At 35.1% G+C, this 13,993-nt stretch overlaps 1 protein-coding gene across 3 annotated transcripts; it reads right to left on the bottom strand.

Annotated features, from left to right (window-relative positions):
• Positions 1-524: 524 nt before the first annotated feature.
• Positions 525-13,761, bottom strand: LOC131792937 (crossover junction endonuclease MUS81). 3 transcript variants are annotated; one of them, XM_059110347.2, is made up of 18 exons: positions 13,441-13,761; positions 11,687-11,759; positions 10,415-10,477; positions 10,047-10,171; positions 9,299-9,394; positions 8,544-8,624; positions 7,051-7,139; positions 6,481-6,771; positions 5,717-5,766; positions 5,136-5,234; positions 4,730-4,807; positions 4,533-4,645; positions 4,342-4,458; positions 3,972-4,067; positions 2,183-2,308; positions 1,838-1,941; positions 1,517-1,600; positions 525-928 (listed from the first exon to the last, which is right to left on the bottom strand). In XM_059110347.2, exons 1-18 carry the CDS (start codon positions 13,552-13,554, stop codon positions 910-912), a joined length of 1,818 nt encoding a protein of 605 aa, XP_058966330.1. In that variant the 5' UTR covers positions 13,555-13,761; the 3' UTR covers positions 525-909. The 3 variants fall into 3 exon arrangements, 2 of the variants coding, with proteins under 2 accessions (XP_058966330.1, XP_058966329.1); XM_059110346.2 differs by having other exon boundaries at positions 525-867; XR_010718120.1 differs by lacking the exon at positions 525-928 and having other exon boundaries at positions 1,838-1,984.
• Positions 13,762-13,993: the final 232 nt, after the last annotated feature.

Here is a 13,993-nt window from a genome sequence, read left to right as displayed (position 1 = left end):
CCATTATTCATTAGTAGTGGACTCCTGAGATAACTTCGTATTCGATACCCCATAAGGTTTCACATATAAACAATAGCCTCCATTTTGCGCGCAAATATGCAAGGTTATTTGTCCGCTGACATTATCTGTTCGGAGAGGCGAACAATTTTCCGAAAGCAAAGCTGAGCTTCGGGGAACAGATAATGTCCAAGAAATATCCGTGTATTTTTTTTCACCGAATGGAGGCTATTATGTTTATTATCCTTCAAAGATTTTTGCAATATGCGGGAAAAATGCTTACGAACAGCTTACAGTTTTTTGCGTAGGATGTTTACTTTTCCGTGTTCTCTGGTGTAAATGTAAAAACAAACAAATACGTACCCAGAATGAGTTTTAATAAACAATGAAATGGATCGTGGTGATTCGACGCTGAAGGGGTGGGGTAATGATAGTTTTTAATCAGACATTCTATCTAACCCCCCTTCCCTTCCCTCCAACGGTAAAAAAAATTAAGATTTCTACGAAGAGCGTGCATAAACACCAGGTTAACCTAAACAGATTTTTTTATTAAGACCAAAGAACACAGAGTATGTTCTTGACCCTATAATATTCTAACATTTCTAACATGTAAGGATTTAAGCTGCCATACAATGTAAATTAGCGCAAAGATGATATGGAGCAGAATTGAGGTTTATCTAACTGTAATATCAGTAACAATTTCCATCCGCGGATGCCCAATCTGCACAACTTGTCTGTTCTAGTTACACATAGAGAAAGAAAAAGGAGAAACCAGCTCCCTAACATCTGATATTCCACCTCAATTGTTAACACAGGGAAGGCAAACAGAACAGCTGATAAATCAGTCTACTCAGAGACGGTCCTAACGTCCTGCAATTAGGTGACATTCGAAATTATTAGACTGGTACATTGCTATAAGATCTTCATAGGCCTAAGAAATAAAGGTCATGAAAGACAAACATTAATAATAGTAGTAAAAATATAAACAAATTGACCACTACAAACAAATTGAAGAAAACATTGTAAATAAACCCAGTGTTTAAAAATCCCAACTGGCCGGGGACAGACTAATTGGCTATATACAAGGTGCAGCCAAGGCGTTGAACTCGGGGCAATTGAGAGCAAATCTTGTGAGTAGCAAGGTGGAGAGCTTAGAAAAAACAAAAACAAAAACAAAAACAAACAAACAAACAAACAAAAAAACAAAATAAGAAAGTGTAATTAATTGAAAGGGATAAAAAGCCGAGTATACCAAAGAACCACTGATGTATCACACTGAACCGCACTATTTAATGTCTTGTGTGCCGTAAAAATTAGAAAAAGGAATTCTGATGGTTCAGTAACAAAAGCAAATCTTGCGAAGATGTATCTATACCTGCAGTTTCGATATTTGTAGTATTCACAATGATTTTACATTTTTATATTTCATACCTCCACCCTACAATACTACTAACATGTTCATTCTGATTGTTGTGTAAGAACGTCCGTCCCATGTTTTGTCAGATGATTTATCATTTACCTTTGATTTTCACCGCATTTCAGCACAGAGAGGAGCAATTCCTTGTCTTCCACACTCTTCTGTACCTTGTATGCATTTAACAAACTAAAAATCGGAATACGATGTTGCGTTACATTTTTTGTAGCTTCTTTTCAATGCCACACTTGGGAAAACTTTGTTCCATAATACTCGAGAACTCCATTATTTTATCCATCAAGGCTTATTTCTTACACGCATTTCTGTAAAAAGGATCTTTCAAAATGAAACCTCTTGCTTACTGATAGAGGGCTTGAGCACAATTTAAGAGTTTTAGAGAGTGCCAAGTCATTCCACATGCATCACCTTCTAGGCGTGGGATACTTGTCCAGTATTGCAGCAGCCTTGTCAGGAGACACTCCACTCAGCTGCATAAGCTGCTTGGCAAACACTTCACTCACTGTCATCACCTGAAGTAAGCACGGGGAAAGCCAACTCACCTACATATAACATCTATTTGTATGTAAATGACGATATTAGAAACGCAAAATTTTGTCCCTTTATCATTACACCCACGACCATACTCGCTTTCTGCAGTAAGACTGGCAGTAACCTTCTCTATTATATTTTTTGTTTGCTTTTATCTCTTTATAAAGACCGAATATTGTCTAAAGAGGTTAGTCTAATGAAGATGAAGATGATTCTTGTTACCTTATTTTTGACAGTTGAATCATTGAACACGGGGAAATTCATGAGGTACATTTTAGTTCCTTCCTTATCGTTGTTTAAACGCGCTTCCTCCAGGCCTGCTTGATGACAGCTGACAAGAGTTTTATTCTGAGGAGAAAATGAACGACATAGGCTAATGGAGAAAAATAAAATTGCATAACTCTGACTGCACTATCACTACAAAGCGTGAAAACAGTTTCTACTGTTGCATAAAATATATTGAAATAAATTGTTTGTTCTCGTTGGATGCATCTACAAGCGCTAACGGGTGACACGTGGCGAACAGAAAAAAACTGTTTCCTGTTTTTTCTTTCCATAGTTAACAACCTTCAAACGAACATTCCTTCTAAAAAAAACTTAATCATACCAATATCAATATAGCAGTTCTGTTTATTAGGTGATTCCTCAGAAAAAAGTTGTCAAACGATTTTTTGGAAACTTTCCTTAAATGTTCTCGACCAATCTCTGTTGCACAAACTACAATAAAAAAGATAAGTCACCGTGCTTGCTGAAAAGATATGGGCTAATCTTACTAAAATTTGTAACTGTTGTGGTACTGATCACGCACCTTATATCATCATTGTACATTCTGCGGTAACTACAAGCAGGGGCTTTTAAAATATTTTGATAGATAGAAAGTCTTGAGCTAATAATACAAGTTGATTTATAACTTGTAGAAAAATCACTCAAAATTTTCTTTGAGTCGTTGCTTTTAGGATTGTGATTTACATCCTCATGTAAGAGCCTCGTGCACGCTTTTAGCCATATCTCTTTTCCTTCCGATAACCATATTAAAATTTTTTTTTAATTTAAAGGGGATAATTTGCACACCAAGATTACGCGAAAAAAAAAAGGTCATAGTGCTCGTTCAAGAGCAAAAAAACCCATCGTGCTTGTTTCCCTCGTCCAAACAAACAAAACAAAACAAAACAATACCATGTTCTCGCTCATTAGCCTCATTACATGCTGTACAGGATGCGCAGTGCGGTACTGAGGAATCACCTTCTAAGATCAATCCTTGTCGTTGTGTTTCTGATTTTTTCGTAATTTTTTACTTTCTTTAACATTCAAATAACACAGTTCAATATGCTAACACATCTTTTTTCTAACAACACATCTCCCATGTTCTATGCACATAAGGTAATAGTTTTTCCCATTTTTTTTGTAGTGCTTATAAAGTTTATCACTCTTGGTTGCAATTTTTTTCTCACACGCACTTTTAATCTTCACTAAAAAATTTCTACTGATGGATTATTTTTATCAAATTTACAATTATAGGTAAAAAAAAACTTACCCATAATTACCAAACGGTTCAAAATTAAGAAATCTTCACTGTTATCAAATATGAATGTGTTGAAGTTTCCTTGCATATTTTTTATTTATTTGTAAAGAAGAGAGAGCTCGCCAAACCTCTTGATATGTCCTAGTGAAAAAATTAAATGCTCCAGGGATCCAACCTCCTTCTAACTAAAGGTGCATATAGGCGACACAATCATTTTAAAACAGAGTAACTTCTCAGCTGCGAAAATCGCATCATTTAATAACTTGTGCTGAAAACCTCTAATCTTTGATTCAACAGAGAAATTAAATTTTAGAGTAGATCAAGTCTACTGAAAGAGTCTACTAGAGGAATTTTTTTTGTTTTTTTTGTTTTAAATTCTCTGTGAAGTAGTTTTGAAGATCAGTTTTAGCCGTTTCAAAAATGATACACACTGCAGTTGTGTTTCTGATGCTAAACTGGCCGAGGGAGCGAGGTAAAGTTGGTACTTACTGTGCAAAATTTTTGCAGATAGCGAGTCATGACTGTTAAATATGCAACACTCTCTTTCAAATCACGTGTCCGCTTCACAAAAAAGCCATCTACCACCTAAAGAGAGATAGTATCCTCATAAATAATACCTAGATACTTTTTAAGATAAATAATTAAGTGTATAATCATTATCATTATTACAGTTATGATGACGATGATAATCACAGCAACGTTCACAAACCAAGTTTATAGCTAGTTCATAACACTTGACAGCTTGTAATTCCTCACTAGACTATGATAACTCAGGTTGTCACAACAACAGTCACTGACACTTGTAGGGTACATCGGTCACTGTTATCTTTGGGTTCAAACAAGTGATTTTGTTACAAACCTGCGTGTTAACAATAGCTTGAAGCAATGTACTCTCCGGTAGACTCATGTGCTGAATTGAGCCAAAATCCTCCACCAGGTAAATTGGGTGTCTGAGACCACAATGGCGAAGTCGAAACTAAAACAGTCAAGAGAGAAAAATTCATTTTTCACGATACCTTAGAGGTGAAGATTACGTTTAAGCTTAATTACCTTTTGCTCGTGGAAACGACCGTCGATGATACTTCCACAGAGATCATCCATTCTTTTCCTTTCCACAATGTAATCCAGGATAAGTTCTCGAGCCACAGGTACTGACAAACAACCTTGAATTTCACAGCAAAACGCAAATATAAGAGATGTATTCATCCATTGTCGAGGAACATTAAGAAAAGCTGTTTTACACATACCTGGTGTTGGAACAGTTCTTTCACGAGCCACCCAGAGGAAGTCTCCGAGCTGCAGTTTGCGCACATCAAACTGTACTCCTGAGAAAAAAATTCAAATTTCTATCGTTAAATACTCACTGTTAGAAATAGAGTGGCGAGTTGTTTCAAAGAAACTCGTTCAAGCAATTTAACAAGTATGCTGAAGATGCTAAACATGCTCTTAAGCCGTTGAGATATGAACATGTCTTCGACAGCTTTTGGGCGCTGCGTGTCCCTGACTTATACTCGTCAAGGTTTCTGTAGACTGTATTACACCTTTTTAACCAATTATTATTCATCTCTCTCTCTCTCTCTTTTTCTGCGAATCACTTCATGCGAGCCAACCTTAAAAGAGTGATACACCGCAAGATAAAATAGGATCAAGTACCATTGTTCTTAAGTTCCGGAATAAGAGCATCTTTTCTCGACTTGGCTTCTCCTGACGTTGTCTCATTCACATCTACACACAATATAACATCGAACGTTCCTACGAAAACAAAATCAATTAAAAAATAAATTTTAATTCGTTACTCATTTCAACGTTTTAGTTGCTTCATTTCTTTATTAACAACTTTCCTTGTAAATTTGGTAAATCAGTGGAAATGTAATATGGTCTGGAGTTTGTAGTTTTCTTGCTTGGTGCTAATTATTAATTATACAGCATGTCGCCTTAAAATAACTAATTGCCTTAACCCTTTAGACCCAATCATCAATATGCATATTCTCCATACTGATCTCTATACATTTCCTAAGGTGCAGACGAGGAAACTTTGTTTAAAACTTCAGTTGGTAATCATTTCCTTTATTCTCGTCACCTTAATGAGTGATTCAGGGTTGATATTGTGAGGAGAAATAAGATGCTAGTCATTCTCAGGCGTCAAAGAGTCAATACCATTTCTTTGATCTCTTCTATTATTTAAGCAGCACATCACTTGTTGTACTTTGACAAACATTTCTTGTGAAACAAACCTGGTCTTAGCACAAAACCTGGATCAAGGTCGAAGTCAGCCTTAACAAGTCTGTGAAAGAGACCAGGGATGAAAGGGACCAGTTACATTGAAAGCTTTTAGTTTTTTTTTTTTTAAACTCATCCCACTTATGTCAAGGTACATCAAATACAACCTGTATCAAGAGAAATATGTTTTTCATCTTGTCGTGAGTGTGAGTCCTTATGGGGACTCAGAAATTTTTCTTTGTCCCATGCTTGTCACAAGACGAAAAACATCTTTCTCTATTTCTTTACCGAGCTCAAAACTTACCATCTCCCTTATTCCATTTACAAACTTGTATCAAGTTACCTAATTGATACTCTAAATATATATATCATATCCAAAATCTATACTGACAGCTTTTTTCACATTATTCTTACTCTGTAATGTTTCCATTGTCATTATTTTTGCTATTTATCATATTGATTATTCTTGATGAATAATCCAAAAGAAATTTATCAAAGGAAAAAGTGTTCTGCATGCCTATGTTTTTTACAGAATGAAAATGTTCACCATGCAAATACAAGAGAAGTCTATTATTACCTATTTCTGCATCAGTGAGGAAGATATTATGCAAAGTAAATCAAATGGATTTTACTGATTCTCTAGTCAACAAAACAAATTGCATAACAGTCCTTAATGCAATGCCAGCAAAAATTCACAGTAACACTGTATGCTGATTGAGTAATTGTAAGTAATATAATAATTTATGGTTCCAAGGTAAGCCTTGCTGAATTGACATACCTCTTGGGATTTAATTCCTTTTTTTCAACTATGCTTGTAAATCCTTCAAGGCCCCTTGCAGAAGCAGCACAGAGGTCTATTTGTTTGCACTCAACATTTGGCTTTGATGTTGATACAACACTTCTGATGGATGCACTTAGTTTATTGCCAGATTTTGTGTCAACTAAAGCAGAAGAGGCTAATTTAGAAGTAATACTTGCAGTAAAGTGCGATGACACCATTGACAACCTGTCACCGTTCACCCTCTCCAACTTCTGGGCTAGAATGCAGCCCTGATCAGTGATGGAATATCTACAAATGTACCAGAAAAGAAAGCATGCCTCTCCTCTATCATTATCATTACAGAGTATGTAATGAAAGTCAGATTTTAGTGTCATGCTTATCAAAAGCACCAAAGTTTGGATTTTTCCAAGTAATTGAAGCACATGTGTGGTTCACAGTATTCTGTTATGCCCAAGACTATTTCAATAGATGTTGAACATGAAAATACATACAACTCTTAGCAGGACAAAAACATTTCTCAAAAGTTTTTCACAAGGTTGTGTATAGCATGACACATTAGGTTCTTACCTGGCCGGATTGCTTGTCTTGGTAATAAAACCTTTTTTGATCAGTGTTGACATAGAAGACCATGCTGTGTAATGACTGCCCGGGTCAGGCTAGAGTAAATTCATTTTACACACTTCAGATTTATAATCTTACCACATTTTTTTTTAGATAACCAGAGGAGATACTATTTATGATCTGTGCATTGTGGTTTTGTGTGCTGCTGAGTTATGGAGTTTTTGTTTTAAAATGAAGGTGTCTATAGTCAAAGTTTTAGCACCTTTAAATACAACTGACAAAAGGTAAATCTTACAGTCTTGGTAAAGGACCTATCCTTTTATTTTTGTGAATATCAATCTCTATTAACATGAATCTAGAAATCAGTAACTGAGAGGTCTAGACTGGGTACAAACAGTTTACATATTAGCCCTTTCCTTAAGATTGAGCAATTTGTTCAGCATACAAGTCACAAGACTTGGATATAGCTTGGATATGCACCACATTGATGCTTGTTAATTGCCAAATTACTTAAGTATATTACTGCTCAGGCATCTTCACACATGTAACTTGCAATTAAGCAAGCATGTAACCAGTTTATTTCTGCTTCTGAGGTAGATTTAGTTTCCCTCCCACCCACACCATAGACATTTGTAATATTTTCTATATTTCATTTGTGACTGTAAATATATGAAAATCATATATGTGAACAGGCTGAATTTTTTTCAGGTCTTATTTTCACAACTGTTTAAGCAGTGTTCATTTCTAAGAAGATTGCTTTCAAATTCATTTTTCATTAGTTATTGTCATTTTTCTTGATCACTGGACAGTTGTTTTAGTGTATCCATCACACACCTTTGATGTAATAATCTAGTCTTTTATTTACGTAGGGTATGTACATTGAATAAACTGTCTGATCCCAAAACAAGCCTCTGTCTGTTGTGTTGCTTTGCCAGCTTGTTCTCCAAAACATGATTCATATTTAAAGCATTATTTGCAGAAAACACATTCTTTGGGAATATTAAATACCAAGAGTAAATCATTTAAAGTTTCCTGAGCTCTTAGCCTGTAGATATTTTCCAAATAACAGCCTTGTGTTGGAGTCTTTGCTTTTGTTTATGACCAGATACATCTTTTATTATAATTGGGATGGAGGTTGAGCTTCTGCAGATCAAAAAAGAGTCATCCACACTTATTTTATTTTCCTTTCCATAGATGGACTCTCCATTTACAGAGTTCTCTGATCTGATTTTTGTTGCAAGTCGGTTGCTGACAATCCTCAATATGTTTGACTTTGTGCTAACAAATTGAATTGTAGCACTTTCAATGTACATCTTTTATAACAAAATAATATTTTGTTGTAAAAGATGTTTGTCATCTGTTGAGAACATACAAAGTTGTAGAAAAAAACGCAAAGTTTTACAAAAAGAATTTACACATCACTTTGACTATCCCAAAACAAACTCTTGGTTATGCTACAAAAAACAGAGCTTTTGGTGCACTAGGAAAAAGTATTTTACCTTTGTAAAGGAAGCATCACAGAGTGACTGTGCTTCCCTCTGAAGCTCAGCTCTTGTCATGTATCCTGGATTGTTAAGTCTCTAAACATAAAATGGAGCAAGAATCAGCTTGAATAAATGCAAAAACAGCCTTTGTCTTTTGACTGTCGATCAATCCAAACATATTGCACCTAAATGAGGCTAACCAGTCACAGAGAGAGTAACCATTTAAGTAGTGTACAAACTGCTTCTTCTTACATATTTAGAACATCATTCCAGGAAATTTGACACCACTATGGGAAATTCAAACTTATCTCATATGGAAAGTTTCTATTACAGTTCATTCTACCTTGAAGTAGACTAACTGAGGAAAACGTTCTAACTGGCTGCATAGCTATTTTGAATTTTCTGGAACTATTTAGGTTTACTTGGTCATTGTTTGTCCTTGTGCAGGAGAGCCCTCAGAGCCACACAAACAGTTTTAATCTCAAAGTGGTTTATATTTTCCATTGCCGCGAGTTGATTACTTAAAGATAACTTCCATATGTAGACATGCTCAGTTTGTCTATTGACCTTACCTTAAACCCACACTTAAGCCCTTGTTTGGTTTTCACAATCGAAAATTGATTGTTTGATAAGTGGCAACATTAAGTATGTTGCTGTTCATTTGTGACATTCTCATAAAAGTGTGCTTAAAAACAACATTCCTTTTTTGGATTAGTGTCATTCTTTACATGATAGCCCTTTATACACAGTCATTACAAGAATATTATCACCTGATTATGTTGATATAATGTCACAATCAAAGCATAAGGTCCTGATCTGAAGGCTGGTACATATTCATTAGTGACTTTTCTCTTAGGTTCTTTTCTCTGGAACAGATTGGCATAAAAGGACGTAGCAATGAATAATTTGCTACTTAGCATTTACATTAACATTAAGGAAAATATTGTGAGTTACAATGTTAGGCAGTAGAGAGGTCACACAAATTTTCCATATCAATAATCCTAACAATGACTAGGTATTGAATCTACACCTCTTTACTGGGACCAAACACATCAGACATGTAACTAGTTTTGGGTAAAATCAAACCTATAAGAAAATTCCAGAATGTGATTGGCTATCACCAGTCTAATTTGAGCACTAATAGAAAGGCATACATGTACGCATCATGCTTGTAATTGAACAGTTAAATTGGACAGCATAAGCATCATGCCTGTAATTGGATGGTGTAACTGAACAGTTTACATGTCATGCATATGTAATAGGACAGTACATCTTATGAAAATGTATAAACAATGGCTAGTTTGTTTCTCAAATTTTGTCATAGTTTTTAATAATTAGTAACAAGATTTTGTGTTGTCCAATTGTCTCAAAATTATACTCATGATTAACAAATCAGGGTCCCAGTTTCCAGTTGTCTGATTTCATGAATCATTTTTATGATTACAGACTGAATAGGACTCTAGAAGCAAGTATGTATTAAATGTGTATCATTCATCACACATTTGAAATAAATGATACCTTTTTAAGTCCTTCTTCAAGAATATCATCATTTAACTCAACTGATGGTGGAGTATGTACACTGAGTGAGTCTAGCACCGGATCTGTTGTGTATTCATCTTCCAAATCATGATTTGCAAACACCTCTGAAATTAAAATTAATTTGGTAAAAATACAATGCATACCATGATAACTTCATGCATTATGTAATGTCACTGGAAATTTGTATTTCACTTGTTTTAGTTTCCAAATTATGAGTATCACAATTGATGGTGAGGTGGCAACTCTGATTTTTATAATTCTGGACCAATCACAGCATTGACATTTCTTAAATCTCTCAGGCAATTTAACTTGAATAATATAACCTACCTGTTTCAATTATTACAAACCTTGGTGATTATTGACAGAATGCTTTACCATGGCTTTGTCAAGCCTTCTTGCAATCATAGCACCTGGTTGCAATGAAAAAAAAATCCTTTTTAGGAAGTTTGAGTAAAACTTTCAAGTGATCGCCCCAATTCTAATTTCACCAAAGTGACTTTGCACTTTCAGTATTCCCCAAAAAAGTCCTTCAAGTCCTACTGCCAAGCATGATGGCTAAGAAATCTGGCTGTCCTATATCTATTAATATGTCAGATTGACATCTAATAGTAAAATTATGAAAACAGATATGCATATAAATACAAGGTCTATTCTCTTGCTGGAAGTTTCTGAGTGGAGTCCACAATCCAGTTAATTTGTTTGACTTGCACTTTGTCTTTTTTTTTTCAGTACTATTCTGAGGCTCCTCTGGCCCCTTTTTTTTTTCATTGTAATGTACAACCCATGGTCAGTCAGAGTCAAGGAACTCACTCAATCAATGCTGAATGGCTTGGTTTCAACATATTTTCACCTATTGACTTACATGTAACTGGAAGACACATACTTGCAGGAGGTTTCCTAGTGCAGTTTTTTTCCCCCAGCATTAAAAAGAAAATTCATCAAGAATGAAAGCTAATTTGTGATAGCCCCCACTCAGGAGTTTTTTTGTAAGTGTCTTGTTCTAATGAAATATAACTCTGTAATGTGTATTATGTGATAACTTGCAGCAAGTTTCCATTTAAATGTATTCATGACAAGAACTTATAGCAGTAAATAGCTTGTTGTATTCAAAAGAAGTTTATTCCTGATCTTCAGCAGAGTACTTCTAAGTTGTCTCCATTATAACAGTGTTTTTCTACAAAATTCACCCACCATGATACCCAGAGAAAGAGTAGTTTAAAGTTTTTATTGCTGAAATAGATTCCCAAAAGTTAATAATAACTAGATTGTAATAAGGTATATTTTTAAAAGCATTTCATGAAAGTTACATGATTTAGATCTTCATAAAATTGTTCTACGTAGGCATCTAAAGGTAGCAATTCATAAAAAGTTTCCCATTCTAAAGCTTGTTCTCAGAGACAGTAAACTCAAACTGTTTCCAAAGATGCATCAATTGAGAAAGTGTGCTGGACAGCTGACTGCCCATGCATGTAACATATAGTTGAAGTTACTCCTTTCCCTCCCCAAGTTGTGGAAAGCACTGTTCGCAAGGGCTGCTCCTTCTTAGCACAAGTTTTTCTATTCTATTAAATGACTTGAAGCAATGTTATTTAATGTCAAATAAATAAAAAAAAACTTGCCTATGTTATCAAGAATCATTGCCTCCTTTCCACAACTAAGAGGTAATGGATACTTCTTCATAGCAGCAGCAGCCTTGAGAAAAAAACAAAGTTCTTCAACAAAGATATTAATCCTCTTGATTGATTAACTGCAGAGTTAATCCACGCGCCAAAAGTCATGTAAATGAATTTTTCTTTATAGCCAACTGTGATGTGATCTTAAATTCATTTTGCTGTAATAGTGGATTATTACCATAGCATTAAATCTGAACATTAGCCAAAGTTGTACTGAAGGTAGTATCATCAACCCATAAGCCATTTCCTTGAGGAACACTTACACCCAATACTTTGTTATTAAATAAAGTACCCAGAAAGTTTGCATGCTGATAACAGTCAGATACAAAAAAGTTAAATAAAAACAACCATAAACCCATAATTTGGCTTCTAACAAGTAATCACTTACAACATCATGGCCTTGTGTATAAGACCACTAAATCAGAACCATTTACTTGTTCATTGACAGAACTTTATGACATTGAAGTTTGATGGGAGCTAAAACTCTCTTGATTGACAAGCTAAGTCTCAGACTGCTTTCATAAAAAACCTGTTAGATTTAGTGTTTGGCAGGGGTTTATTCTAGGGCCTGCTTGTTACTAAACAGCTATATAAAAAAAACACTTGCTTTGAAACTGATTTTGTGATGGGGCTGTTGGATTTTAACTGTCACTTGCTCAACAAACCCGTTAAATTACAGAATTACCTCAAGTCTAAAACACACAATTATCTATTTACATTTATTGGAGGAAATATTGCTGGTATGTGTGAGGCAAATTTTTTTAAATCATGAAATAATGACAAAGGACTTTTTTTTATCATAAGAAGAACACTGACTTGTTGTACCAATGTGTTAAGTATATAGCCAGGCAGGTTGATATTTCATGTTTTATTACTTATGTCATACATTTTGAAATAACTGAAGATCTTTGTGATCTCATAGGCTCTCAGAAGTTTGATTTAATCATGGATCATGCCAGTTTTCTCTAAGTCATATATTTTTCCTAGCCAATAAGAAAGCAACACTAAAACAAAACAGCCAATAAAATTTTAAGGCTTTTTCTAAACAACCAACCAAACTGCTAAAAAAAGAGAGAAAGACAAAGAATCCATAAAAGAACTTAACAACATTTTTCCCCAAAACTTCTCTCTTTTTCCAAAAAAAATAAAGAAATATCAACAATTGTTTTTACTATTCCAAAACGTATGTAATGAAGGGGTATTGAACCAAACTGCACTCCATTCAATTCGACTACCAACATAAATTAACGGTTTCATCGAAGTTATAGCTCATAATAATACATAATAAGGCAAATAATTATTTAACTAACTTATTATAAACTGCTTGGGAAATTTCATTTGGACAAGTTGAAATGACTTTCGTGCTAGTACATGCTGGTTACACCCTTATAGTTATTATGATTGTTACGTAAATCAGGGATAAGCTGTATTGAAAGAGGTTATGCCAATGTTATTGAGTACACCAGTGCAGTTGGAAGATTCATATAATTATGTTGGTCTATGGAATAAAAAGAAACTGTACCTCCGCCTTCAATTAATTGAGAAAGAGATGTTATAAAAGGTAGGAAATTCAAAAAAATAAAACCAATCTGTAAAACAAAACGAGGTCCCGTGGTTCCCGTTCCATGTATGTTTCCGCTTTCTACGCTGGAGATCGACGTGTTTTGCTGTTATCTTTTGCGTTATGTTTGTGGTCTAACCTTGGCGTACGTGTGCTGCAGCTTGGAGTTCCTCTGTTTCGCTTCATCCCGCCAATCCTCCAGACACTTCAAGAAAAGGGGGTTGGGGCATTTCCGTTGCTTTTTACGATGCATGGTACGAAGTCAGTCGTTCTGACTTATTTTTTTAAGCGGATGAATGAAGGACACGAACGTCCGTGATAGTTTATCAGATCAATTTCCCCGCCATAGGGGAGCGAGTGCTACCGCTGACGTCAAGCTCAAGGTGTCATGTAAGAATACATGACTAGTATTTTTTTCAGGCTTTCACTGTAAATTCCAAGTGCGCGATTCTCCACGCCTTTGATGTTTATCTACGATCCTTGTTTACCGGATTTAAAACTTGACGTCTGCGTTATGGGAGTTGGATGACAGCGTGTAGGTGGTTGAAATGGCGTTCAAATCTTAACCGAATCACACCCTCAGATTGCGTACTGTGAATTGTTGATGAAGAAACCACAGATGTCAGACTGAAATTCGTCCTTTCTTTTGTACGCAGATATATTTTAGCACTATCCTTCATGATCTATTTTCT

Source organism: Pocillopora verrucosa, chromosome 7 (genome assembly GCF_036669915.1).
Source record: "Pocillopora verrucosa isolate sample1 chromosome 7, ASM3666991v2, whole genome shotgun sequence".
Classification (NCBI taxonomy): domain Eukaryota; kingdom Metazoa; phylum Cnidaria; class Anthozoa; order Scleractinia; family Pocilloporidae; genus Pocillopora; species Pocillopora verrucosa.
This window is presented reverse-complemented; position numbering and strand designations above follow the sequence as displayed.

Coding starts and splice junctions, on each gene's coding strand:
- LOC131792937 (XM_059110346.2), bottom strand. CDS start 13,554: ATGCATCGTAAAAAGCAACGGAAATGCCCCAACCCCCTTTTCTTGAAG. Junction 6,772..7,050: donor AAGACAAGCAATCCGGCCAG/GTAAGAACCTAA, acceptor GTACATTTGTAG/ATATTCCATCACTGATCAGG. Junction 4,459..4,532: donor GTCGTTTCCACGAGCAAAAG/GTAATTAAGCTT, acceptor TGACTGTTTTAG/TTTCGACTTCGCCATTGTGG.